This window comes from Myxine glutinosa, chromosome 13, assembly GCF_964187855.1.
Source record: "Myxine glutinosa chromosome 13, kmMyxGlut1.1, whole genome shotgun sequence".
Taxonomy (NCBI): domain Eukaryota; kingdom Metazoa; phylum Chordata; class Myxini; order Myxiniformes; family Myxinidae; genus Myxine; species Myxine glutinosa.
Genome location: NC_136273.1, coordinates 56,744,260 through 56,772,007, shown reverse-complemented (window position 1 = coordinate 56,772,007; position 27,748 = coordinate 56,744,260). Strand labels below are relative to the sequence as shown.

General features: G+C 42.3%; 1 protein-coding gene across 7 annotated transcripts in view; it reads right to left on the bottom strand.

Moving 5' to 3' along the window:
- The window catches only part of LOC137438952 (centrosome-associated protein 350), a 143,759-nt gene that overhangs the window by 88,349 nt on the left and 27,662 nt on the right, over window positions 1-27,748 (bottom strand). For all 7 annotated transcript variants that reach the window (XM_068134449.2, XM_068134453.2, XM_078767537.1 and 4 more), the window contains 13 exons: window positions 26,199-26,498; window positions 25,968-26,090; window positions 25,719-25,840; window positions 23,421-23,647; window positions 19,074-19,803; window positions 11,437-11,594; window positions 11,109-11,265; window positions 10,737-11,021; window positions 8,606-8,850; window positions 8,286-8,512; window positions 3,035-3,142; window positions 2,574-2,687; window positions 1,109-1,182 (listed from right to left, as the gene is read on the bottom strand). In XM_068134449.2, coding sequence (XP_067990550.2) covers window positions 1,109-1,182; window positions 2,574-2,687; window positions 3,035-3,142; window positions 8,286-8,512; window positions 8,606-8,850; window positions 10,737-11,021; window positions 11,109-11,265; window positions 11,437-11,594; window positions 19,074-19,803; window positions 23,421-23,647; window positions 25,719-25,840; window positions 25,968-26,090; window positions 26,199-26,498 — 2,870 coding nt within the window. The remainder of the gene's footprint in view (window positions 1-1,108; window positions 1,183-2,573; window positions 2,688-3,034; window positions 3,143-8,285; window positions 8,513-8,605; window positions 8,851-10,736; window positions 11,022-11,108; window positions 11,266-11,436; window positions 11,595-19,073; window positions 19,804-23,420; window positions 23,648-25,718; window positions 25,841-25,967; window positions 26,091-26,198; window positions 26,499-27,748) is intronic.

Here is a 27,748-nt window from a genome sequence, read left to right as displayed (position 1 = left end):
ATCGAGAGACGGCGACTTGCACAGAGTGACTGGCACCCTGAACCAAAAGGGCTACCACAGCATTTTGCAGCGCCATGCAATACCCTCTGGTATACGCCTCGTTGGTCAGGGGGTTCATCCTTCAGCAAGATAATGACCCTAAACACACCTCCAGGCTATGTCAAAACTACCTTCGAGGAAAAGAACAAGACGGTAGGCTTCACATCATGTAATGGCCAGCACAGTCTCCAGACTTAAATCCCATCGAGCTGGTTTGGGATGAACTGGACAGAAGGGTGAAAGCAAAGCAACCTACAAGTGCAACACATTTGTGGGAACTTCTGCAACAGTGTTGGGAAGAACTTCCCGAACAATATTTGATTTCCATTGTAGAAAGAATGCCGCGAGTGTGTTTGGCAGTTATATCTGCAAAAGGTGACTACTTTGCTGAGTCAAACATTTAAATTACATTTTGTGAAACAAAATGATTCTATGATTTCTTTTTTTTATCTCCAATTGTTTATTTGTTCTATGCTTAATTTCAGAGTACATTGAGACATTAAACTGCGTAAATTTAAATAAAAACTGGAAAAATTGAGGCGTTCTAAAACTTTTGACTGGTAGTGTACATGTTATGTACCATGTTTGATTAACATCCCTACAGCTGTTCTCAAGTATCACATTTATACCTGACATGACCTCTGACCTCAATCTAATCTGTTTATCTTTAAATAATTATGCATACTTGTACCAGGTTTGACTTCGTTAAATTGAGGCATTCTTAAGTTATTGAGGTAACAAAAACCTCCTACCGACGGATGGACACCCGGACAGAAAACCCAAAAACGTAATGCCTCGGCCAACGAATAAAAATCCGAAGTGAATGCAAGTTAAGAATGAATGATAGAATTAACAAAATACACACAAAATAGCAAAATGAGAGAATGACTAAAGGAATGAACCACTCAGTTTTGTTTTCTACTCAAATTACTGGCCTTTATGACAAAGGAGTGACAACCAAAGTGATTAACCAATCAATTTCAACCAATTAGCAGCTAGAAGGCAGTCATTCCTAAACGATAATCCACAAGATGAAACAATTGATGAACAGAGAGAATGCTGTTAGCACCTGCAATCCGTGTTCTGGTGCAATCCGTTTCTCCAGCTCACCTCTCCATCGGCAAATGCTTCTTGCTTGGCCGGCTGATGAAAAGGATATGCAGCAGCCGTGAGCACAGATTGGACAAAGACGAGAAAGGAATGATTGATTAGAAAAAATATATTAAGTGTAAAGTCACTTGGTAAGAGGGCCTATGATTGTCATCACCAATTTAATTCTCTTCAATATAAATTTTTGTAATACAATGTACAACCTGTAACATCTATACTGGCCAGGCGGAAGCCAAACAGTTCAATCCTGGTTTCATCAGACCACATAATCTTGTTTCTCAGTCTGAGAGTCCTTTAGGCGCTTTTTAGCAAACTCCAAGCGGGCTTTCATGTGTCTTTCACTGAGGAGAGGCTTCCGTCTGGCCACTCTGCCATAAAGCCCAGATCGGTGGAGTGTTGCAGTGATGGTTGTCCTTCTGGAAGTTTCTCCCATCTCCACACAGGATCTCTGGAGCTCAGCCAGAGTGACCATCGGGTTCTTGGTCACCTCTATTACCAAGGCCCTTCTCCCCCGATTGCTCAGTTTGGCCGGGCGGCCAGCTCTAGGAAGAGTCCTGGTTGTTCCAAACTTCTTCCATTTAAGAATTATGGAGGCCACTGTGCTCTTGGGAACCTTCAATGCAGGATAATTTTTTTTTGTAGGCTTCCGCAGATCTGTGCCTCGACACAATCCTGTCTCTGAGCTCTGCAGGCAGTTCCTTCGACCTCATGGCTTGGTTTTTGCTCCGATATGCATTGTCCGCTGTGAGACCTTATATATATATATACAGGTGTGTGCCTTTCCAAATCATGTCCACTCAATTGAATTTACCACAGGTGGACTCCAATCAAGGTGTAGAAACATCTCAAAGATGATCAAGAGAAATGGGAGGCACCTGAGCTAAATTTCAAGTGTCATAGCAAAGGGTATGAATACTTATGTCAATGTGATATTTCAGTTTTTTCTTTTTAATAAATTTGCAAAACTTTCTAAAATCCTGTATTCTCTTTGTCATTATGGGGTATTGAGTGTAGATTGATGAGGGAAAAAAAGAATTTAAACGATTTCAGAATAAGGCTGCAACATAACAAAATGTGAAAAAAGTGAAAGGGTCTGAATACTTTCTGAATGCACTGTATCGGGCTATATATCATGTTTGGGCCCATCCCTCATTGGTGGAGAATCACTTAAAATTTTAGTATCCTGATATGTATGGTCATCAAAATCGAATCACATCGTCCTGGTCAACCACCCAATCTGTCCACTAAGTTTCGTTCGAATCCGTCCATAACTTTGAGATACAGTGCTTACAGACAGGCAGACAGACAGGGGTGAAAACATAACCTCCGTCCACCTTCGGTGACAGAGGTAATAAACGTGATTAAGGTACTGGGACAATCAATCATAGTGTCAGGGTTGTTCGACACACAGATACTCCTCTAACCTCAGACTGAAGGTGATTTGCACCGTCAGAAAAGCTTTCTGCCTCTCCTCGTCGATCCAACATTTCATCGGCATTGCGTGATGTCCCAAGACACCATGCAAATCCAGTTTCACTCTACAGTTGCAAAGACACAATGTATAAAATTACAAGGTGTGGAACTGAGACGAGCACAATTAATCGATCTATCCAAATAAATTTGACATGCATATGGTTTACAACATGCGGGATCTTTGTAGGACAGGGTGAGATAGCCAACCGTGATCAGCCACCAATTAAGAAACATAGTGGACACTCTATATTACATGCAAAATCTGTCAGATGTTGAACAATGACAAAGTAGTTGAGCAGCCATGAAGCTCGCAAGAAAATTGTTTTTGATCACAAGTTGCAGTCCCCATTAGATTAGAAGATGATGCAGTCCTAAATGTGTGTTGGATCCTAAAGTGGGGTAAACCTCATACATCTGCTTCTCTTTGTTCCTTCAACAATTCTTTCTTTGCCTCGATCGACTCAATCTCTCCCTCAAGCCTCAATTGGGCAAGATCTCGCTCATGCTGCTCTTGTCGAGCCTGATTCAGGATTTGAGGAGAGAGGAGGAAGAATAACCATGAACAAAGGACAGGAGATAGTAAGAATGAGAAAATCAAAATAAATAGTAATGAAGTGAGAATTTTATAAACACTGTACATTTCTCCGATCATGGGTTCGCTCAGACGAGCACTCAAAACACTATTTAGTTTCAAAACGCAGGTGAAATAACGAAGATGCAGCCAAAATTTAAACAGCCAAACACTTTATACTGTTGCAGTTGTGGGTCTGTTCCAGTTGCCTGGCTCAAGTCTCGTGGGTTGCGTCAAAACAACCGCAACGGCCAGCCAGATCCACGGTCCCAAGCAAGTGCCAAAGGCCTGATTGCCATGTTACAATGCTCGTGGCAACATATAACTAACCAGGTGAAGTGTCGATAGACGCCCGTGACCGATCTAATTTCCGTTGAGCAAAATGTTAGGTCACGAGTGTGGTTAGAACCACTTTACCATCAACTACACTACTACACTGCAACCAGCATGAACCATCAAACGAAGCAGCCAGAACAAACGGAATTCACCCCGAAACCAAGTGTAATTAATAAACGCAAATGGCACTGGGGAAGGATATAAAAAAAAAAAAATAACCACCGTTAGAGGCCATTTTTCCCCGCAAGCGGGGGTTGGCCTTTTTCGGGAACCGTGGTTGTTGTTGTTTTACGGCCGGATGCCCTTCCTGACGCCAACCCTTTTTGCCGCCTTTAACGACAAACAGGGAATTACCAGTGAACTGGTACTCAATTAGCCGACCTCGGAAGGATGACAGGCTGAGTCAACCCCCCTGGCGTTAATTCAGCGATCGACCGGGATTTGAACCCAGGATCCTAGGATCCTAAGCTGGCACCCTAGCCGCTAGCCCAACACCAGGGTTGGATATAATGTAATGGGGAATGGGGAAGGATATAATAATGAAGCAATAATAAACGATCCCAATAACAATCAAAGGATGAATCATAAATAAAACCCCTTATTGTCTGTCGAACGCATGCCCTTGATGCAAACCAAGCAAACAAATGGGAGACCTTATCTAACTAGCTTATAAAGGCCTTCATACACACCACAGGAGACATACAGTGCCCTCAATAAGTATTGGAACAGTGAAGTCAAATTTGTTACTATTGCTACATGCTCCAGAAATTTGGATTCAAGATCAAAAGATGAATATAAGGCAAGAGTACAGAAGGTCAGCTTTTATTTCTTGGTATTTCTATACATATATGTTTTACCATTGTAGAACAATAACAATTTTTATGTTCAGTCCCCTCATTTTAGGAAAGCATAAGTATTGGAACAGATTAACTTAAAGTAAATAAAGTAGTATAATAGTTAGTATTTGGTGGCATATCCCATGCATACATTAACTGCATCGAGCCTGTAACCCAATGACATCAGTAAACTCTTGGTATCTTCCTTTGAGATGCTTTGCCAATCCTTTACTGCAGCCATTTTTAGTTGTTGTTTGTTTTGGGTGTTTCTGACTTTAATCTCCTCTTCAGACAGTGAAATTCATGCTCCATTGGATTTAAATCAGGAGATTGATTTGGCAGTCTAAAACCTTCCAATTTTCCCCCTGATCAACTCCTCGGTTGGGTTGGCATTGTATTTTGGGTCATTGTCTTGCTGCATGGTGAAGCGCCACCCAATGTGTTTGGAGGCATTGTCTAGTACATTGGCAGACAAAATGTTTACTGTACAACAACAACAACAGGCATTTTAAAGGCCATTTTCCCTGCCAGAGCGGGGGTTAGCCTTGCGGGCCCCATGACAATCTTCTCCATGTTGCCCTATTTTCTACATCTCCCCTTGTTAACCCCCTTGCCCACATTTCTTGTTCCACCACCTTTAGCCAAGTCTTTCTCGGTCTTCCCCGTCCTCTACTTCCTTCTACATTCATTTCCATCACTCTTCTCACCCAGTCACTTTCATCCTTCCTCAACACATGACCCAACCATCTCAACCTGTTTCTTTTCGCAGCATCCATCACAGGCTCCGTCTCTCTCAACGATACTCCGCACAACCACCGAACCATTCGCATTTCCACCCTTTCCAGCGTTCGTTGCTGCTCAACGTTCATTACCCATGTCTCGCTCCCATAAATCATAACACTTCTCACACATGCAGCATACACCTTTCCCTTCAGCTTCAACGACACTCCCCTCCTCGTCAGCACGCTACGCAGTTCCCGAAACGTCTTCCATGCACATCTCACTCTCGCAACCGTTGAGTGAGAGGAGGGGTTTACTGTACACTTCTGAATTTATTCTGAAGCTGCTGTCATTAGTTACATCATCAATAAAGATGAGTGAGCCAGTTCCAGAGGAAGCCATGCAAGCCCAAGTCATGACATGACCACCACCATGCTTCACAGATGAGGTAGTATGGATCATATGAAGTTCCTTCCTTTCTCCACACTTTTGCCTTTCCATCGCTTCGGTAGAAGTTTATCTTGGTCTCACCTATCCATAAAACTTTGTTCCAGAACTCACTGGCTCACCTCTGTACCCGTTGGCAAATTCCAATCTGGCGTTTATACTTTTGGTGCAGATGAGAGGTTTGCATCTTGTGGTGTAGCGTTTGTAACTCTGCTGTCAAAGTCTTCTGCGAATGTTAGATAGTGATACTTGTCACCCCTGCACTGTGGAGGTTGTTGGTGATGTCACTGACAGTTGTTTTAGGGTTTTTCTTCACAGCTCTGACAATTTTTCTGTCATCAAATGCAGTTGTTTTCCTTGGCCGACCTGGCTGTTGTCAATTGCTAAGTATACTAGTGGTTTCTTTCTTTTGCTAAGTATACTTTCTTTCTTCAAGATATTCCAAATTGTTATATTTGCAATGCCCAATTTTTGTGCTTTGGCTCCAAATTAATCCTTCTGTTCTTTGAGCTTCCAAATTGCTTGTTTTTCTTTCATAGACACTTACCTGGTCTTCATGTAGGTTTATGTCTACCGACTCCAAAGGCAGACTCCCAAGGCCAAAGGAAAGGCTAAAACCAAGACGAGACATTCACAGCTCTTTTATGCATGAACGATCAATGCAACAAGAACCACCTGAGCAACAAGAAACACCTGTCAATCATTTGTTCCAATACTATGTTGACCTGAGATGTACACATGTAAATTCACAAAACACTAGTTTAGGGCTAATTGAACAACCTTATGCAATGTATGAAAGGCCATTGCATTACGCGAAAATGAGTGTTTGGTGTACTGCAAGTCGGAAAATTAATCATTGGCCCAATTTTCTGCTCAGAAACAGTAAACTCAGAACGTTACATCAACATAATCCATGAGTTTCTTGGGCACCCTACAGAAGACAAAATCAACCAAGGGTGGTTTCAGGAAGATGATGCCATGAGTCACACTTTGCGATACAGCATGAATGAACTTGGGCTACTCTTTGGTGCCCGTGTAATGTCCAAGTCATTATGGCCACCTCAATCCCTAGATCTTACGTCACCAGATTTCTTTTTATGGGGATATTTATTTGAAGGTATAGTGTACGCTACAAATCCACGCACACTTGGTGAATTAAAAGCAATAACCAGTGACACAATGAGCAATATTCCCTGTGAAATGCTACATTCAGTGCAGGAGAGCAAGCTGCAAATAATTAATTTGTAACTGCAACATTGTGGTGGACACTTTCAGTACTTCATTTCAGGTAATCAATTGTGTGGATCATATTATGTCTTTCTGTAACATTAGGCTACATTTGTACAAAATATTAGGTTCCTAACTGATATATTTTTTAGTGTATGGGATTTATTTAGGGTTCTTGAATAAAAAACAATCACTCTATACTATACTAAGCATTTATTAACCCCTTGGACTCATTCCCACAACAATATTTTTGTTTATACGCTTTCATCAAGAATCTTTCCAAAGTCTCCTGGGGGAAGTAGCAAACCACCTAGGGGAAGTAGAGAAGTAGCCACTGCCTTCCCACCGGGAGTCCACGAAAAGGATTCAAAATTTGATCAGGGAACTGGACAGATAGAACATACACTTAATAACTTTTTATCCCCTTTAATTTAAAAAAAAGGGGAAAAAAAAGAAGAACTTCATTTAAACTTCACCTTTACATTAAGAAACTTAAATAAATAAATAAATGAAACTTTAAAAAAGAAAATGGGGGTGGGGGGGGGGGTTTAATCAGCTCCATTGGTCTGTCTGTCTGTCACACTACCTTCCTCCTAAACAATTGTGCATAAATTCACCAAACTTGGTAGTTATGATGAACACAAGGCAAGAAGGGGTCATTATTGGCCCTGCCCCATAGGGCCCTGGGGAAAGGTCAAAAGGTCAAATACAAAAAAATGCAATTCAGAACACATTTTTAAATGAAGCTGTGGAAATGCAATCAACATTGGGGGGCACACAAAATATGTAACGATTTATTTGGATTTGACCCCATGTTCACCCCAGGTGGGGTTTTTTTTTTTTTTGGTTTTTTTTTTTGACCCCATGTTCAGCCCCAGGGGGTGGGGATTTTGGATAACAGGGGTCCAAACAGACAGTTTTTTTTTAACTCAAAATTTGATATTGGGTTCCACCATTCCTGATGGAACGTTTTGCCATTTAAAAATTTTGCTTTAGGTAGGAAACGTGGGGATTTGCCTCGACTTCGCTCTTGTTTATTTTTCAGAAGGCACACCGTGATATCTTTGGCATACATTAGTGAGTGCTTAAAAAGGTGACAGCCAGATAAATGGATATAAAATTTCCTTCAAAATATATTGCAACTGTCAGCCTTTGGGACGGTTATATGGGATCTGATAACATATTTAATGGAATAGGAATGGTAAACGTAACAAGTATAAATCAGAACATACCATTAAACGATTGGTGTGTCCATCCATATTTAAAATCCCTAGTGTCCATCCCGACAAGTAAATAAGTAACTCCATAAAGTTCAAGAACAATTTACAAAGAATGTACACAAAAAAAGACAAATTATTGACATGAGCTTCAAAATCTACCTCCTACCTCACAGAATGTGCCCTCAGTACATATCAACATATAGATGGCTCTGACTTAAATATGTAATGGTATGTGGCTATGACAGGTGTGAGGGGTCAAATTAACTTTTGCAGTATTGAGCTGTATGTCCTTGTAAAGATACAAACCCTGAGATGCTGTGCCAGAGTCACAGCCTCCATTTGTGCTCGTCCAACAGCACGGCTCTTCTCCACACTAGAAAGCATGAGGCTAGCATGGTCCAGTGATTGCAGGTACGATAACTCGACAGCAAGGCGTTGTGCCAGTGCCCATGGCGGATTCTTACTGAAACTTGTATGCTTTTGATGATGGGCCATGGAAAGCTCAGGAGGCACTGCATTGGCACCCACAGAGACTGTCGAAGAAAAGTGAGGAAGATAAAATGTTGGCGGAGGAATTATGCAAACAATAAATCAATGAACCATGCAAACAGAAACATTATTCAAACCTTCCAATAGCCTTGAAACACTTTGCGATTGGTCTGGACCTGAAGGCGATTTTTGCCTTCGATCCTCCGCACTTAACCCAGGAATGTGTGCAATATGTGTCCAAGATGAGTTTATATTTGTAGCGCAGTACTCATCGCTCTTCATGGTGTTCTCATTTCTGTTTGAAGTAGTTTCTCCTTCCAGGTCAGACTGTTCTCCTGTCTGCTGATCCTGGCTTGAAACTTGTACAGAACGACCCTGAGGACTGCAAATAAGTTTAAAATTAACCTTAAGCAACAGCAGAGATAAGAAGATGAATCCAATAAATTACTTGGAACCAAAGACATAAAAATATGGATCATAAAATTTGAGGCAACATTTGGTTGCAAAGAAGCCGAGATATATTTTGTTATCAGTGCCTCTAAATCAATGGGAGGAATTGGTTATGGTCAACCCCAATCAACGAGTTCATTAAGGAAAAATGAATCAAAGTTGTGTTACTTAAATACACTTCTCCTAAACTATATTTCACTATTGTAAAGCAGACACACGAAGAAGCACAGTTTATCTATGAAAACGTATATCACCTTCAGTGCAACCACAACTGCATTCATGGTAATCTGACCTTTTTTCTTGTATGAGGGCAAATCAATAAGTTAATAAGTGTATAATTATATATATATATATCTATATATATATATATATATCTATATCTATATCTATATCTATATCTATATATATATATATGGGGCAAATTCATAAATATATATATATATATATAAGTTAATATATATATATATAATATATATAATTTAATTTATATATATTTAAGCTATATATATAATTTAAGAAACAGGAAGTAAATTCCTGAGTGGGGACCCTGAGTTCTCAACCCAGGACTCGAACCCAGGAACCTCATCACACTGAGCTATTGAGTCTCCGGGATATCCTCAGAGATTTCTCACACTAACACTGCGAGCTTTATAATGGCCGATGTCTTACGTGCCTGCTAGGCAGACCCCGGATGTGAGTGTATTCACACTTTCTCACACTAAAACTTCAATGCACTTTCACACACTTACATACACATACATACACTCACATCCCCTTGGGAGTCCAACCCCACCGCCCTAACCATTAAGCCAATACCAGATATAGAAAAATGAAGATTTCATACTTTTCCACTAAAGGTGGCTGACCCAGGTCATGTGTGAATAAACAGCCCCAAGTAGGCTGACAGTCATCTCTTGAGGTTGTAGTTCAGACTTCCGCTGATTTTGGGTACTTCCCCTGGGAGCCCCCCCCCAGGGGAAGTACCCAAAGTACCCCCTCGATTTCCTGGAAATCTGAAATGGATTCGAAAATTCGAAATCCGAAAACCCGATCCGAAATAGAAAAATCGAAGACCAAGCAATCTTGCGGACCATCGAGTATAAGGGCTGTATCAGGTTTCAGAGCAATCGGTTGATAAATAAAGGATAAGTCAGGGGCCGGTTTCAGCAGTTCCCTGATTCAAAATCGAAAAATCTAAGACCAAGCAATCTTGTGGACCATCCAGTACAAGAGTTGTATCAGGTTTCAGAGCAATCGGTTGGTAAATTAGGGACGAGTCGAGAGCCGATGTTTCAGCAGGTAACCCTCACCTCCAAACCTCCCGCCCCCTGGGAGACCCCATGATCTAAAATCGTAAAATCTAAGACCGAGTGATCCTGCAGACCATCGGGCAGAATGGCTGTATCAGGTTTCAGAGCAATCAATTGTTAAATAAGGGATGAGTAGGGATCTGAAGACTGGGGAGTAACACCCTTGGGAGTCCTCATTATCCGAAAAAAATAATAATTCCAAGACCGGCCAATTGTGGGGGATGCTGTCTTGCATCCATGTGTCAAGTTTCAGAACATTTAGCCAGGTGATAAGGAGCAACAAAAATAGAAAAAAGTTAACGGATGGACGGACATCACAACCCAGTTAATTTCTTTGAGAATTGAGATTAGATGACATAAAAGGGTGTTATTCTGAATCTGGAGCCTTTTAAGATAACCAAAGTTCGATGAAATATTTTGGGTGCTCGGAATGCTAGAGATACACAGATAACTTGCGACATTAAGCATTTTCAAGGAGTTAAAACAAATAAAGATGGCAAGCTCATGCCTGTCCAGTGAGTGTGAGTGCAATTCCTGCAGTGTATCTGCATCGGATATCATGGGCTCTTCTCGTGTTGATGATCGGCTTCCATTTGTAGACTTTGCTTTGACACCTTCATCTTGGCTGCTTTGACTAGATCCTGTTGCAGCAAAATCTGGAGACCCAGGAAAAGGCGATTGTTCACGAGAGAGCTTGACACTCATAGGCACAGACAACGAGGATGATGCATGTGGAGCAGAAGGAAGAGAAACGATGGCTTCAATCTGATAACTGCTTGAAGCAGTGGCAGCACTGAAGAAAGAGGAAGAAGCAAATCAATATTGGGATGAAAAGAGACCCTATAGCATCTGATTCCTAGTAATAAAGAAAGGGACATACTCTGCCAGGGAGACTGATGGTCGGTGAGAGGATTGGGGTGCGTCAAAGCTGGCAGATGCAAAGGTGTCGTTATATTGTGGGGTTGTAGCCGTACTCTTTCCCGTCTTTGTTGAACTTTGAGCTTCACATTCAATCGTGCTCGGTGCAAAATAAAATCCTGCAGAAAAAACAAGAAATGTGAACATGGCAAATCATTCTCAGGTAGCATTGATTGACAATGATAATCAGATTAAATAATAATAATAAAAAAGAGCAACTGAGGGTATAGAAGATTTATAAGAGTACCAGAAAGAGCCATTATCCAAATAAGAAAAGCTTTGTCCCAAACCTGTTCCATTTTGTAAATGCCTTCGAGAAAATATTTCAATAACGCTGTTAGGGCTTCCTTGACGAACCTCCTGCCAGACATCCACTGGCTTTTTCAAAGTGGGCAGAAGTGACGTGGAATTAGGGCACGGCCAATTAGCTGATGCCACAGGTCGTTCCCTGCAGAGACAAACAGTCAACTCATTATAAATATGGTCAAACAAATGGTGAGGTTCCAGAGCTTTTACTACATGCACTTGAAAAACAACCTACAACGGCACTCATCAACGTTGCAACGTCGACAAATATGCCTCCGCCCACTTTATTATATCATCCCACATACTTGTACCAAGTTTGATTTAAATCCCTTCAGCTGTTCTGAAGTCTCGCATTTCTTATCTGACATGACCTCTGACCTTTGATGCATAAATCTAATCAGTTCATCTTTTCATCATAATATATACTTATACCAAGTTTGGTCAAAATCCAATCACTGGTTCACAAGTTAGCGCAGTAACCAAATTTGATATGCATTGTCAGCTGTGAGACCTTATATAGACAGGTGTGCCTTTCCAAATCATGTCCAATCAATTGAATTTACCACAGGTGGACTCCAATCAAGGTGTAGAAACATCTCAAAGATGATCAACAGAAATGGGAGGCACCTGAGCTAAATTTCAAGTGTCATAGCAAAGGGTCTGAATACTTATGTCAATGTGATATTTCAGTTTTTTCTTTTTAATAAATTTGCAAAACTTTCTAAAATCCTGTTTTCTCTTTGTCATTATAGGGTGTTGAGTGTAAATTGATGAGGGGAAAAATGAATTCAAACGATTTCAGCATAAGGCTGCAACATAACAAAATGTGAAAAAAGTGAAGGGGTCTGAATACTTTCTGAATGCACTGTATCTATATAACCACCCGTTTCATGCAGTTTCGTTTTACCCTGCTGTTGATGTGTTTACCCCCTTTCCACAATGTTCTTGTTCTGTTTCGGTCTGTGTTCTAGCTCTTCCCTGAGCTTTGACTTTATATAACTAGAACACGATGGATCATTTACCATTTAAGCTATTTACTTCTCATTTGTTCTGATTATACTTGTATAACGATGTTACACAATGATTACAACATTGTGAAGAGATGTAAATATGACTTAGAGACCACTCAAATGCACACAATTTAGCGCTTCACTCAGCGAAGATGGGTAACAATATGGCGCCTTGAGGTCATGTGGTCACATATCCTCCAATCATGATCCTTTTCGCTGAAACTGAGTTCGCCAAACTCTAGTATTGTATGGCTCTGGGCATACCGAGCGCTGAGCTGGCAGTTTTGGAAAATAATCTTTATGAAGAACAAGCATTCTGAGTATTGCGCTGCAATACATGTCCCCTACCAAAGTTCAAAGTGCCATAACTTTGTCAAAAATGATCGAATATGCAAATTTATGCACGGTTGATGCTGGTTTTCAAACTTGATCTGCGTTATGCTGAGACACATGTGTGTCACGCCTCGCCTCGTTGATAAGCCCGCAAGGTCGCTCCGTGGAGCGGTCTGCACATATTGCACTGTGTGAATTATATAATTACCAACTCACGGTCTGAGGTACTCGCGATTCAAGAGATATCCATTTTAAAAATATTTTAGTTTAATTAACGATATCTGCCAAACCACATGCCCTATCCCAAATTCCAAAAAGACATTTTAGTAGACTGACATGCTGAACAGATCTGTGAAGTTTCCCCTCGATTGGATCAAAAATGAGGGAGGGGCTCGGTTTTAAAGGTTCATGCTTTAAAACGTCATAACTCTGAAACCATGTGACGCATGACGTCATGCTTGCTGACTTTTTTGTTCGTCGTGGGTATGCGATTCTGCCTGCAAAGTTTGGCCTCGATCTGTTCAGCCGTTGCAGAGAAAAAGGGGTTTTCGTGTTTTCACGAAAAACAATATGGCGGCCGAACCACGTGACCTGTGACGTCATAATTACCATTAAAATATTCCACAGACCGAGTCCCCCCTACGGTGAAAATTTGATCTCAATCGGTCCTATTATTGCGGAGAAAATCTTTTTTAAAGGAAATTAAAACTTAAAATGGCACTGAGTTAAGGATCATCAGAATTCCCAAAGTTCAAAGTGCCATAACTTTGTCAAAAATGATCGAAACGTCGTGCAGTTCGAACTTGAGCTGTACCTTATCATGAGGAAACCAGTTACCAAGTTTGAAATCATTAGCATTAAGAGTTTAGAAAAAAAGTCCGGAAAACTGTTCTTTGCGTGACGGACTGACGGACTGACAGAATGACAGACAGACAGAGGGACGGCGTGCAAACCTATAGTCCCCTCCGGTGTACACTGGTAGAGGACTAATAAGAAACATGTATTGTGGTGGAGAACAATACATGTAGAATTTCTGAATGAGAAATAAGGGTTGAAATGCATTTTAAAATCTTTTAAAGGAAGAAGAAGCATTTATGTTCAATGAAGATTCGGTTTGGAGATATTGAGAAAAGAGGGGAAAAATGTAGAACCGGAAATAGGCAGAAGGTAATTCAAATATAAACTAGAATCCGGGCACTCGGTAGAGCGCATACCTTCGCCGCAGCTACTGTTCTGTACTTGGCATGGGAGTGTATGCGATGTGAAACTTTATGTGAAATGCGATCGATTTTTAAAAATCAGAATTTGAGCAAATCTGTTTCATTCGTCTGTTAATATGCCTCCCCGATTGACAAATCTGCAATTTGAATTTCATTTGAGGTTGAAATGATTGCGGGAGATCGCGTTATAGTGATGACGTCTTGGATGGACATCCTCTTCTTCAGTCGCTCATAACTTTGAGTGAAATACGATCGAGTTAAAAATAGTCAGAATTTGAGCAAATCTGTTTCATTCGTTTGTTAATATGCCTCATCTCTTGACAAATCTGCAATTATAATTTTTTTTGAGGTTGAAATGATCGCGGGAGATTGCGTTATAGTGATGACGTCCTGGATGGACATCTTCTTCTTCAGTCGCGCATAACTTTGAGTGAAATACGATCGAGTTAAAAATAGTCAGAATTTGAGCAAATCTGTTTCATTCGTTTGTTAATATGCCTCATCTATTGTCAAATCTGCAATTATAATTTTTTTTGAGGTTGAAATGATCGCGGGAGATCGCGTTATAGTGATGACGTCCTGGATGGACATCTTCTTCTTCAGTCGCTCATAACTTTGAGTGAAATACGATCGAGTTAAAAATAGTCAGAATTTGAGCAAATCTGTTTCCCAAAATCTAATCAAATGTGTCCCGTATAATAACCAATCATCCCACCAAATTTCATGCAATTCGGTTGAATACTTTTTGAGTTATGCGATTAACATACACACACAGACATACAAATAAATACACAGCGATCAAAACATAACCTTCCGCTTTTGCGAAGGTAATGACATCGTTGTGGAGTGAAAAAATACGGATGTTTTTTTTTGAAGCAAAGAGGGAAAATAGGATAATGTTGAGGAGGAAGATGTAAGATATTTGGAAAGGAGGAATCAAAACATGGAACAGGGAGACGAATAATTTTCACACTTTATAACCAAAGCATTGCTGAGTTAGTTAGGCCTTGAACAATACGAAACAAATTCAAGATATAGCACAAAATAACATACGGTTTTAACATGAAATATTGGACGGGATACAACAGCAACACCTAGACAAAGATATAACATAAATAACCTTCCGCTTTTGCGAAGGTAAAAATTGCTCCGTGAGGGACTGACGGTTATTTCCCCAAGGTTTGTAATAAGAGTAAAAAAAAAAAATTACCTGAATTTTTGGTGAACCCCCCTTTTCAGCCTCTTATAGGGGGCGGATTCAAATGGGGAGCACCAGCCCATGAGACCTTAATGTTCTGATGCATTGTACTAAATTTGGTCCATAATCGGTCATGTAGTTTGTGAGCAAAATAGGTTTTAGTGGCTATGAGGGATTAAGAGAGGGAGCCCGTAGCCCCCTTTACAAGAGAGATATAGATATGCAGAGCACAACTTAAGATTAGGGCATCGTCATGATGCCACAGAGCCAGGTTGGTCTGGATCCGATGTTGATTTCTGAGATTTTCAAATGAAATACCAACATTTTGGCAAAACTCCCCTTTTACCCTCCTTATAGGGGGCACATCCGGATGGGTATACTGCTCCTGGATTGTGTCCTTTCCTCCTGACAAGGTGGAAAAGTTTCTGTCAACCCTCGACTCTGATTCTGCAACTGGACCTGACGGCATCAGCCCACGGGTCCTAAAATCCTGTTCTTCTGCTCTTTCACTCCCTCTCTCTGTTATCTTCACCCTCTCTTTTGCTCAAGGTCATCTGCCATCTGCTTGGAAATCAGCCAACATCACCACCACTTTGCACAAAAAAGGTGCAAAAACAGATCCTAGCAACTACAGACCAATCAGCCTTCTCCCAATTATCAGCAAAGTCATGGAATTCCATCATTGCTTCGGATATGAAATCTTTCCTCTTCTCCAATGGCTTGATCTCTGATCATCAATTTGGTTTCAGACCTGGTCACTCTACTCTGGACATGCTGCTTCTGCTTTCTCAACAATGGATGGAGGTCCTCAATGCCAAACAGGAAATTAGAGCTGTCTCCCTTGACATATCACGTGCCTTCGATGCGGTCTGGCACCCCGCTCTGCTCACCAAACTCTCCTCCTTTGGTATCATCCATGGAAATCACGCATGGCTGGCGGACTTCCTCTCTAGTCGTAGTCAACGTGCGGCCCTGAATGGGTTTCTCTCATCTCCTCTTCCTGTTCAGGCTGGAGTTCCCCAAGGCAGTGTTCTGGGCCCTGTGCTATTTCTGGTCTTCATCAATGATCTCTCTGACTCTCTTGAAAATCCTCTCTATCTCTTTGCTGATGACTCTACTCTCTGTCGCTCCATTCCTCATCCCTCAGATCGGCAGTCTGCAGCCTCCTCACTCTCTGCAGACCTGGACAAAATCACAGACTGGGCAAACAAGTGGAACATGTCTTTCAATCCTGACAAATCTCACACTCTTACGATGTCTCTCCGAAAAGACCGACTGGACAACCCTCCCATCCACTTTCTGAATAATCCTCTCCAAGAAGTTCTGTCACTCAAGCTTTTGGGTCTCACTATCTGCCATGATCTTTCCTGGGAAAACCACATTTCAAATCTGGACTCCAAAGCCAGTCGCCGACTGGGCATCCTCCATTGTGCGAAGTCCTTCCTTGGCACACCTGAGCTCCTCACCACATACAAGGCTTTCATCCGCAGCTCAATGGAATTCTGCTCTCCCCTCTGGGCTGGTGCTCCTGCCTCACACCAACTCGTCTTCACGCTGTTGAAACCAAAGCGTTCAGAATCATTGGAATCTCCCGCGATGAAGCTAACTCCAAGGGCTTTTCACTCACTCACCGCAGGCAGGTTGGCGGTCTTTCCGTCTTCTACCGACTCCTCTCTGGACTTGCCCCCCCTCATCTCTCTCTGGGCTCTGTCCCCCAAATATTCCTACAGGTCGCACAAGATCTGCCTGCAACCCTCTTATGGTTAAACTGCCAAAATCAAGACTCTCTGCTCACCTTCACTCCTTCATTCCTCTTTTCTCCCACCTCTGGAACAAACTCCCTCACTCTCTTCAATCCCACTCCACCCTCAAGGTCTTTAAAACAGCTGTTCACCACCATCTCTTATCTTCCCCCATCCAAAACATTGATCTTTTCTACCCCCGCTAATTTCACCCCAAATCCACTTTTTTGAAATACCAACTTCTGTCCTGGAAGTCCTTGGTGTCCTTGTGTCCCTGCTCTCTGCTCTCAAATGCAGACATCTCCATCTCAATGGATCTCCATTGTCATCTCCGTTGTCAGACACATCTCCCTGCTCTCAAATGTTGTGTTTGTGTGCTTCCCCTTCTCTCCCCATCTTGTCTTCCACTCCCTCTTTTTATATATTTTGTTTGTCTGTTTGATTTGTTTGTGAAATAAATGTTAGCTCTTTCACGAGCCTCGATTCTGTATACAGAAAAAAAGAAAAAAAATCACAACCCAATTAGACTTTGCTGTCCTGATGCATCGTGCTAAATTTGGTACATATTGGTCAGATAGTTGGTGAGGAGATGTTTTCGTCAAATGTTAATGGACATACGTACGTATGTACAGATGGCCGGCCAGACACCGGGACCCACTACGAGATTATTTCGGAGGAATAACCAAAAAATACGACAAATTTGGCACAGAAAACTTAGCTTTAGTGAGGTGGAAATGGGTTGCTGGAGATTCGACCATCGTGGAAAAATCTCCGAACCAGAAATTTACGTTTTACATCCCACCGATCGGACGGATCACCTACCCAACTTTTCCCTCAAGTTTTGTCATAACTCGTCCACAACGTTTCGAAATATTGCGCTAAATATCGTTTATGGCCCGATCTCTCAATGGTGAGGAATCACTTGAAAAATTAAAAATTCTCATATCCAGAACCGGATCTTCACCAAAATGGAATCAATTCGTCCCTGTAACACACCCAAACCTGTCCACCAATTTTCATCCGAATTCATCCATAACTATTTGAAACATCCTGGTAAATATCGGTTTTAGCCCTATCACTCTTTGGTGAAGACTCATGAACGAAATTCTAGTATCCGGATCTGAATCTTCACCAAAATCTAATCAATTAGTCTTTGTCACACACCCAACACAAATCCTAACTTTTAAAGATATCATGCAGACAGACAGAAAAAGAGGTGTAAAAACATAATCTCCATCCACCTACGGTGGCAGAGGTAAAGACTAGAGCCTTCTACTAGTTTTTATGGTTAGGAAAATGAGGAAAATAATTACTGTTGATCTTGAATGAATGTCAATTTTATCTTCAAATCTAAGTAAATCTTGTGACATTGGTATCTGGAGACAGAAGACCGAGTCTCGCAAATCTATTCTTGCTTGCCACAGGTAGATGAGTGGCTTTACAATATTTTACCAAATATATTCTGGTTTTGTACCCCATACCTTCTCCACCCAACCACTGCACTTCCTGGACAAGCAAGTTGCACCAAAAACCCTTACCTTGTGACCCTCTCATCGTCTAACCTTAATGCTCACCATTAGTCCATCTCTTCTGTTGCATAGTGAGCAGTCTTTATAAGCACATTGCCTCCTTCTTTCCTCCAGGATCTCAAATCAGCTGACCACCACCATCTTATTGGTTTCAGCTAAAGCTGAGAAGATCCCATGATCTCAACACCCACTGAAACCTTATTCCCTTTTCACTTGCAATTCCTTCACAGTGTCCTGTGGTGCATCCATGCATTATTGTCCTGCTTTTCTCAATGCCCCACTTTGTATATGTTGACCAATTGCCCCCTGGTCTTTGGCCGATCTATTAGCCTCAAAACTAAAAAATAAAAATAAAAATGATTTCATCAGTGTCAACAGTTGTTCCACCTGCATCCGAAAATATGGGCAAGCTTGCACCAAGTTTTACCAAAACAATAATAAGTACTTTTACAAATGGCACATATGACAAGGTAGAATAACGATCAGCCAAAAAGACACATAACGACAATGACCAATATTTGGGACTCAGACCTGTGTCTTCTGAATGTCAGAACATAGCTCAGACAATCCAGTAAATGTTGATGCTCACCTGGGGCAAAGACTTCCAGGAAGTGCATCTGATTTGAAGACATCCGGCTTCTCCACCCGACTGAGCAATACCTGGGTATTCCAAGCCTCCCGACGTTCGATGGCAGATGCTGTGGGTGATGAAGCTGTGGCCAAACAATCAACATCCTCCAGCTCTCCCTCACTCAAGAGGGTACCCTCACTGATTGAACTGTCACTGCGGTCCTCGGAAATGTATGAAGCACCACTATTAACCTCCATGTGGAGCCCCTCAGTCAAGTTGAGATTGAAGGGCTCAGAAGGAAGACCACTAGGTACATGGTAATGTTGAGGATCTGCTGATTCTGAAGTAACTGCAGCTACTGCGTCAGATGCAATATTGCATCCTGGGGATCGACACGGCACTGGCTGCGATGGACCCGCTCCGGGAAGATCTTCATGAGAAAGATGGCTGTAACCCTGAAATTCAGACAGGCCAAAGCTATCTACAAAAGCTGGAGTCTCTTGAGTGGTTAAATCCTCAACATGTGGTACAACAATATTTTCAAAATTGACAACAGCGAGCCGTGAACATGCTTTATGTGCCTCGAGCACCATATTTGGCGCAGTGGGCTCTGCTGCTCTGTTCGTTTTGAAACCGCAATCGACAGAAGTACAATCGATTGTAGCTGTTGTGCATCCAGGTCCAAAGCCTATACGACCCAGTTTCTTGGTATCAGATTCTATACGGTCAGCCAGGATCTCAGCAGCCACTGCAATGCATAATAAATACAATCATTGCACAGTCTATGGAATGCATAATTTTTTTTTGGGTTACAGAAAGACTAATCGTTTGCAGGAAAGATTTAAAAATAATCTACATATTTCTTATAATATCTACTAGATGCTCACCTTCCAACAACCTCCCCTTTTTGCCCAATAATAAATAATGAACCACCAGGATGTTTATTGCAAAAAATACGACATATATCAAGCAAGGGAGCCGCAAAGCTCTCCTCCCTTTATATGGGACGGTTTCTCTGTATGCAGCTTCAACATGGGGACTGAAAATTCATTTCTCGGCTTTTACTGGACGAAATCGGCTGCAAATATCAGAAGTACCATAAATGCTTTGTACATCGAGGTAATACGTTCCAAATTTCAGCAACGTCTGTTTCCGCATTCTTGAGTTTTATCAAGAAAACCCTCAAATTCACGTTGGTGTCTGTCAGTCTGTCTGCCCTAAATGTGTTGGCCCTTACATCTCAAGGGCTATACACTGAAACTAGCTGAAACTTGGAATATACTTTGGCCAATACAACTAATTAATTGCTTTCAAAACAAATGCCACCTAAGTGCCATAGTTTTTACTTGGCTCATATCGGTGAACCCCAAAAAGTTGTACGTAGAAATTTTTTGACTCCGGTAGTAATCAATATAGAATGCAGTTGCATATCAAGAGAATGAAAAAGGCACAAAAAGAATGGCGGCAAAATTTTTTCTTTGTTCAGGATTGGATTGATACCGTATTTCATGATGAGCAATGGGAGAGATGGTTTACAGTATCGGGCAGGACCCGCATACAGCCCGTGAGAAACAGGTTGGTTTTTAATTGGTGTAATTTAATTGATGTCTCCATGTATTTTTTCATCCGTCGCTGTGATGACCACTTGCGGTGGACATGGAAAATGAAAGACATTCTTGGGAAAAATGCCAGGGGCAGAGAAAATGAAGGCCATTTTCCCCAAGAATGTAGTAATAATTCCACCTGATGGTTTGCATCATTACTGAGGCATGGCTATGGCACTGATGCAGTGACCCTATAGAGTGAGGCAGGTATTAAAAGGTAGCATAGATAGATAGAGTAGCAGCACATAATGGCCTGTGATTTAATGACGAGCAGACCAAATATCCAGCAAAACGCCACATTGTATAAATAAATTAAAAAACCACCTTTAGAGGCCATTTTTCCCCGCAAGCGGGGGTTGGCCTTTTTCAGGGACCGTGGTTGTTGTTGTTTTTCGGTCCCCTTTTTGAAGCAATGTTTTACGGCCGGAAGCCCTTCCTGCCGCCAACCCTGTTTGTCACCTTTTACGACAAGCAGGGAATTACCAGTGAACTGGTACTCAAATTAGCCGACCTCGGAAGGATGACAGGCTGAGTCAACCCCCCTGGCGTTAATTCAGCGATTGACCGGGATTCGAACCCAGGATCCACGGATCCTAAGCTGGCACTCTAGCCGCTGGCCCAACACCAGGGCATACATTGTATGACGGCACAATTTTTGATGCAACATCTCGCTTGTACCACATTTGGTGGTGTAATGGTTAGAGCATCCGCTCCGAGTCTGGGAGGATGGCGGTTCAAACCCCGGCTGAGTCATACCAAAGATTACTTTAAAATGGTACGTTCTGCTTCCTTGCTCGACGCTCAGGATTTAAAAGGATAGAGAACGGACACACCCATCGGTTGGCATCCATGGGGGAGGAGGAAATTCCTCCTGAGGAAATGTTCAGCTGAGTGCGGTGAGAAAAGCGGTGCCATTGCTGTGACATCACTTGTACCCAGGGTATCCCGGGAAGATACGGCACTTCCCCCAAGCTCAGTGGCTATGTTAAGTGCTCGGCTCGTCAACATGTCCATGTGTGTATGTGTGTCGTTGGTTGTTATCTCCATATGCGGATCTCAGAAGGTGGAACGGAGTCTTCCCAGGTCTCGAGGTATTCACCTCTGTTTCATTCAGTAAGGGATCATGATTCATGGACCAGTTTGTGAAGTTTTCTTATTCTCAAGGTTTTGTTCCGAGGGCTCTTTTAAGGATCGTGACTGAGCCTCGGACAGCTCTGCAGTTCCAACTGCAGTTCGTTTGTCGTAATATTCCCAAGGATGGTTTTAAAGATCTATGTAAGGTTCTTTGTTATCATTCCCATTGCTCCAATAATCACTGGTACAATTTTGGCTCTCTTCAGCTTCCAGGATATTTTCACTTCATTTTTGAGGGCTTGGTATTTGGTCATTTTCTTGATTTCTGCATTGTTCAGGCCAAAATCGCTGGGGACTGCCACCTCAATTAGGAATGCCTTCTTTTATTTTTTTTGTACCTTAGTACTATATTCAGTCGCAATGCTTTGTTTTCAATGTTCAAGCTTGATGGGATCATTAGGTCATACGTGAGCATTATTTCCTTGTTTTCAGCGATTGCTTTTGGTTCATGTTTCCACGAGTTTCCTGAAACTGGGATAGAGCCTTTTGCAGATGTGCCAGTGGATTACTCGACATATTTTGTTGTGCATTTGGGTGTTCTACTGCTTTGACATGAGCTTTTTACATCCTGATAGGAGGTGGCTCGTACTTTATGTTTCAACCTTGCAGAACTTACACTTGGCCGATTGACTCAGTTCTGTCGTTTTCAAAAAGCCATTGGTGCAGTATCCTTGATCTGGGTATTTATAAAAATTCGTTCTCCATCCCAGTTGAGCTGACCTCTTCTTAGCCATTCCAAAGAGCCTTATTTGTCTAATCCCAATCTGTCAAACTCTTTTCTATACCTTCCTGGTCTTTTATCGTTTTCTCAGTTCTCGGTGTATATCTGTTGATATTTGGTTTTGTATTTTTCTTCTTTTTTTGCATTTGTAGGGGCTGTACTCATTTCGGTTTCTTGTGACATCTTCCATTCACACCTGTCTTTGGATTTTTTTTTGCTAGGTGGGTTAGGGATACCTTCTCTGGTTTGTTTTCTTCGTGTTTGCTTACAAATGTCAACTCGTGTGTGTCAACTCCATTACGAACCATTGACCTTTAATGTAAAAATAAAATAAATCACCAGAATGAGTTTGTAGTTAAATATAAAAAATGAAAAAGTGTAGAAAGTGGTTTTTATATAAACTACTACAATATTTCTTTAACAGCCCCAATTATTCCCACCTTGTGCGGTTGTCTAGAGAACGTTTTTGGCCCAAGTCTTTCACGAACCGGTTGGCCAGGCCTGATGTTTGATTCAAGGTGACAAAAATTTGTAATTTGTTCAGGGTGCTGGCGAAAGCTCGCCTACTCGATGTGAAAGACACCATGGGATCTTTGACATCAACCAACTAAAGCTTGGAAATGGGACACTCAGTTTAACGTCCGTCCAGGTATGGCACCTGCCTGTGAAAGAGTGACAGTTTATAGCTCGGTCTAGATTCAAACCCAGGATAGACAGCTCAGCGGTGAGAGTACATACGGCTAGGCTATCCTGCCTGAAAGGCGATCCTGCCACAAAATTTGAAAGCGTTTCTTAAATGGTAAACTACAATTCGTTAGATGAAAGAACAATATATAAAATTGACAGGTTTCCCAATGATGAAAATATATCTACTGTACAACAAACGTTTCATCGAGAAAAACCAACCTTTGATGCTCCTAATCCGAGCAAGTTTGTCCCGGTACGAGGCCAGCTGCTGTGCGTCTATGTGATCTGTTCCTTTGTGGTTTTGAATTTGTATGCCCCTGCTGGAAACCTTTTCAGGCTCGCTGAAAGAGGAAGCAAGATCTTCAGCCTGAGAGAAAGACTCAGGTGCTGTTGGCAGTACAGGTACAGTATCTTGGACAGGGAGCTCTGACATCGTACTCGAGACACTGTTAAGGCAATTGAAAAAACAAAGATGTTGCCTGCTTAATCACTTTATCAACTTTTCCCAGTACACATGCTCATGTCCCTTTATACTCACATAATAATTGTAAAAAAAAAAGACCTCTTTTTATATGTAACCTACAGGAATCTAATTAAATGGTTGTCACATTAAAAAGTATATTAGGACACAGTCAGAAATGACAAAGTTGGACAAGTTGAAAGGACAAAGTTGGGCAATATGTTTACAGGTATTCTGCAAATTAAAAAAAGTTTCTTCAAGGGTATATTGTGAACAGGGTGACTCAGGTATCAATCGTACAAATATCCAGAGGGACCGTTCAACATAAACAGAAAGGACAAAAAGAAGTAAGACTGTCCATTCACATGGCAAAACATTGAACAATGGAGAAATGACTGCTTCATTGTTCACCAGAATGAGTTTTCAGTTAAACAAGCGTTACGCCTAGGTTCCCCGTCAGTGAAGTGATGTGAGTTGACAAAGTGGAACACGCAAGGCGGCCATCTTGGATTTTGACGTGGCGACCCAATTTTCAATAGCGTTCTCCCTTATGCGTAGATACACCCACACACCAGATTAGAAGTTAGTAGTTCGTTTATTTTTCAAGATATTTCGCTCACTAGGTTCAGACATATATATGGTGGCGGCCATCTTGGATTTTGACGTGGCGACCCAATTTTCAATAGCGTTCTTCCTTATGCCGAGATACACCCACACACCAGATTAGAAGTTGGTACTTCGCTTATTTTTCAAGATATTCCGCTCACAAGGTTCAGACAGACATGGCGGTGGCCATCTTGGATTTTGACGTGGGTTGCACCCACACACGAAATTAGAATTCGGTCCTTCGCTTACGCACGCATGCATGGACGGACGGACGCACGCACGAACGGACGGACGCACCGACGGCCGCACACACGGACGGAGGGGAAAACCATAGTCCCCCTTTCGCTCCGCGGTGCGACGGGGGACAAAGATAAAGATATCTAGAACAGCACTCGGTAGAGTGCATACCTCCGCCATGCTGAACAGTTTAGGTTTGTATCCAACTGATGGGTCATGTCTGCATCTGACTGAACCAAAAATTCAGAATCCATATTCAGATCTTCACCAAAATCAAATCAATTCTTACTTGTCGCACACCCAACCTGTCCACGAAGTAATGTAGAATTTCTACATGGAGGTAATGTAGAAAGTGGCTCTTATATCGACGACTGCAATACATCTTATTCTTTAACTTCAATTTTTCTGCACCCTGAACAATACTTTTCTTTAACAGCCCCAATTATTCCCACCTTGTGTGGTCGGCTGAGGTACGTTTTTGGCCAAAGCCTTTCACGAACGTTCTTTCATAGTTGCAATGCTGCCGAAGAACGGACAGACCTGAGAAACTATCCTCATTATCCATTGGTGACGAGATAGTCACACAGTGACCTCTCTCAAAAAATAAAAATAGCCCCGAGTGGTGTGACGGTCATCTCGATGTTGTTTTTTGGGGAATCCCCCAGGGAGCGAGCCCCCATGATCCTAAATTGAAAAATCGCAGCCCAAGTGTGTGTGGGCCATCGAGTACAAGGGTTATATTGGGTTTCAGAGCAATCGGTTGGTAAATAAGGGGCGAGTATGAATCCAAAATTTTTGGGGAGGGCGCAACCCTCCCTGGCAAACCCATGATCCTAAATTGGAAAATCGAAGCCAGAGCGATTGTGTGGGCTACTTTCTTGTATTCTGTTCATGTGTCAAGTTTCAGAACAATCAGTTGGGTGATAAGGGAGGAGTAGCAAAAGTAGCAAAGGTTATCAGACGACAGGACGAACAGACAGCTGGACATCACAACTCTTTTTATAAGGTCATTTCTTCGAGATCAAGAGGATGACCTAATGACAATTTTAGATTATATTAACAATAATTAATTATAATAATAATAATAATTATTATTATTATAATAACCACTCCTCTAAGCTTTATTACTGAAAAATAGTCAATCTGGATTCTCGATCATCAAGGTCGTCTCGATCCAGCAAAATGCAGGTTTCACAATCATCAAAACTGCCTACTCCATGGTAGAGGGTCTCGAAGAGGATGGAGAAGTAGGTGCCGAGGTGCCCAAAAGATTGCCCAAAAACATGGCAGCTCCACTCGAATCAACACTCGACGCCAATGTGGAAATTGAATCAGTCTGTCAAGTACAAAATGTGGCAGGACATTAGGCTTCCACCTTTTGGTTGTGATCAAACGGCAAAAATAAAGCAGTGCGAGGGTGGTGGAGGAAAAGTAGCAAAGCAATATTGAATGCTTTGACATACCGGAGACAAGTGCTGTATGCTGGCCTGAAAAGGGGCCTTTGCCTTCACTTTCAAGCTGAGCTTTTCTCTTCCACCAATATTTGGTAAAACAGTGCTCACAGCAGCCTCAACCATTGACTTGCGCTGCAAAATGAATAGAATACAGAAATTACCAACAAAAAAACACCAATAATTAATTAAACCCCAAATATGGAATTAAAGGTTTTATAGTTCTCCACCATCCCTGTGCACCTCCGTATTGGCTTCCTTGGCAACAGCCTGGCGCTGCCGTGTGTAAAGATCATGAAGTCTTTGCCGCTGAGCCTCCACCGCATGCCTTTGGCCCTCCCGCTCTTCTGCCGCCTCTCGCCGCCGTTGCTGCAACCGGCGCTCCATGTATCGTTTCACTGCAGCCTTATCGTAGCTGCGACTACGTGGCCGTGGCTCATTTTGTTGTTGCTGATCTTCAGTTTTGCATTTTGGTGACAAAGGACATTTTAGATGTTGCTTGGTGCCGGTGGGTCGAGCAAGAGATGAAGAATGGTTACCTGGCTGGTATGACATGCAGCAAGGCAGTTTATAACAATATTTAATATCGGTTTCACTATAATATTGTTGCGAATATGGAATTTGGCCTCCATATCCGCTTGTAAATATTCCCCTATTTTCTCCGATACTCCCCAACTTTCCCCGATCCCCCATTCCCTAGTCCCATTGCATGTAAATAACAATCAGTAGAGCCGACCTTCCCCTTATTCCCCCATTAAATGTCGTGCCCAGGTCCACCGCACCACACGTAGACAACTTTCGGACATCTTCCTAGTTATTCTTATTCTATGTCAGTTAAGGCCTCGTCTCCATTAATTATGACTCTTCGTTGCACCAGAATGTGATTATATGGCATCAGTAGTGAGTTTAGGACCTTTCCCATACCTCCTCCCATCTTCTTCCCCAAACAACAACAATAACAACAACTACAACAACAATTACAACAACAACAGAGGAGATGGCGGCGGAGCGGGGGAGGATGCGTCCTCACACCGGCTCGATTAGCGCCATAGACCATGCGCTCCACGGGGTTACCCCGAAGGGGCTGGCTGTCAGCTCCTCGTCGGGGGCGGAGCCAGTAACCCCCCCCGCACGCACCCAATGAGAAGGGCGGACCGATCCCATCTGGGCGGAGCTAACGAGCCGAGGGCGTGTCACTCCCCGCCGGATATACGCAGCCGCTTGCCGGACGTGACGTGAGATTCGCCCCCAGCTGGAAAAAGACGGACCTGCGAGCGCTGAAACAGATGCGCCTGAGTTTGGAGAGGCCTGAGAAAGAACGTCACCTCTGAGCGCTGCGACGAGACCTCCCCGCATCTCTGGACCGAACCGTGTACCCTGCTTTGAGCCAAGAGTGCACCTTGAGCCATCGCTATCTGCCTTTCCTAGCCATCAAACCCCGTGTGAGTCAGCGTTGTCCCGTTTATCTGTGGTCTGTCTAGGGTTAATATAAGAGTGTGTCTAAGTGCCTGTCTTTCTATGCTGTCCCTCTTGTAGTTGTAATCTAACCTTTTTCCGTACGAATATACTTGAGAACTGAACCCCTGGTGTCGTATTGTGTCATTATAACCCAGCCGGGTGTCTTCTCTTTCCTATTGAGCCAGCATAGCGCGGCTCGTCAACGTCGAGTATAGTCGGGTAATTTGTGGTAATTTGTGCGGACACGACGGCCATTCCGCTCGGCCCACTTTAACATCAAAGTCGTGTCTGTAACAATTGGTGTCGGGAGTGAGATTCGAGGCCCGACCAAATTT